Genomic DNA, 897 nt, shown 5'->3' with positions numbered 1-897 from the left:
CCAGTGAGCGAACCGGCCATCCCTATATGGAATCCGAACCCGTGGCCTTGGTGCTGTCAGCACCGCACTCTCCTGAGTGAGCCACAGGCCGGGGGGACTAAGTTTCTAATACATAGAACTTGGGGGACACAATTAAGCTTCGGGGAGTTTTGGGGGAACACAATTCCATCCACTACAATGTCTTTGCATCTTCTGTTCTATCAGGGATACCCTTCCCTTTTGGTCCGGCAAACTCCTATTCATCCATCAAAGCCCCAGCTCCAATAGCCCCTCCTCTGTGGAGCCTGCCCTAGTTCCCTTGTCCACCTCCCAGCTATGAGAGATCCTGGGAGGGGGATAGACTGACAGGCGCCTCTAAGTGGCAGAGAAAGGTTCTTATTCGTGCCCCCCAAAGATTTAGGGTCCCACCCAACAATTCTCTTCCTCCCACCATCGTGCAGAAATGTAAACTGAGACCTACAAAGGGTGACAGAGCCGCCCAGGAGCTCCCCGCAGGGAGAGGGCAGGAGTGCCAGGTCTTAGCAGTCCAGAGCCCCGGACCCTCCCTGCCTCAGTTTCCCTTCGCTTCAGAGGGGGCGAAGGGCGCCTCCCGGCCGCGGGCGATGGGGGCCTCAGCCGGGGCGGGGGTCCGGGGACCGCGAGGGGCTCCGGAAGTCTGCGGCCGCAGGAATTCGGCGCTTCGAGGCCTTATAAGGACATTTGCGCTCCGGGCCAATCAGCGGCGGGGGCGTGTCGCCGCCAGCCCAGCGACCCGCCCGCCGGGTCCCGTCCGTCCGGGCCCGCGCCCGCCGCCGTCCCGCCAGCCATGAGCTCCACGCAGTTCAACAAGGGGCCCGCGTACGGGCTTTCGGCCGAGGTCAGGAACCGGGTGAGTGACAGGCGGGCCCCCTTGTCCGG

At 62.7% G+C, this 897-nt stretch overlaps 1 protein-coding gene across 2 annotated transcripts in view; it reads left to right on the top strand.

Annotated features, from left to right (window-relative positions):
- The first annotated feature begins 779 nt into the window (after window positions 1-779).
- The window catches only part of CNN2 (calponin 2), a 9,230-nt gene continuing 9,112 nt past the window's right edge, over window positions 780-897 (top strand). For both annotated transcript variants that reach the window (XR_551618.1, XM_008588018.1), the window contains exon 1: window positions 780-868. Coding sequence is in view for 1 of the 2 variants with exons in the window: in XM_008588018.1 (XP_008586240.1) it covers window positions 806-868 (63 nt within the window). In the remaining variant the exon portion in view is untranslated. The remainder of the gene's footprint in view (window positions 869-897) is intronic.

The sequence above is a fragment of the Galeopterus variegatus genome, unplaced genomic scaffold (genome assembly GCF_000696425.1).
Source record: "Galeopterus variegatus unplaced genomic scaffold, G_variegatus-3.0.2 Scaffold4632, whole genome shotgun sequence".
In the NCBI taxonomy this organism is placed as follows: Eukaryota; Metazoa; Chordata; class Mammalia; order Dermoptera; family Cynocephalidae; genus Galeopterus; species Galeopterus variegatus.
This window is presented reverse-complemented; position numbering and strand designations above follow the sequence as displayed.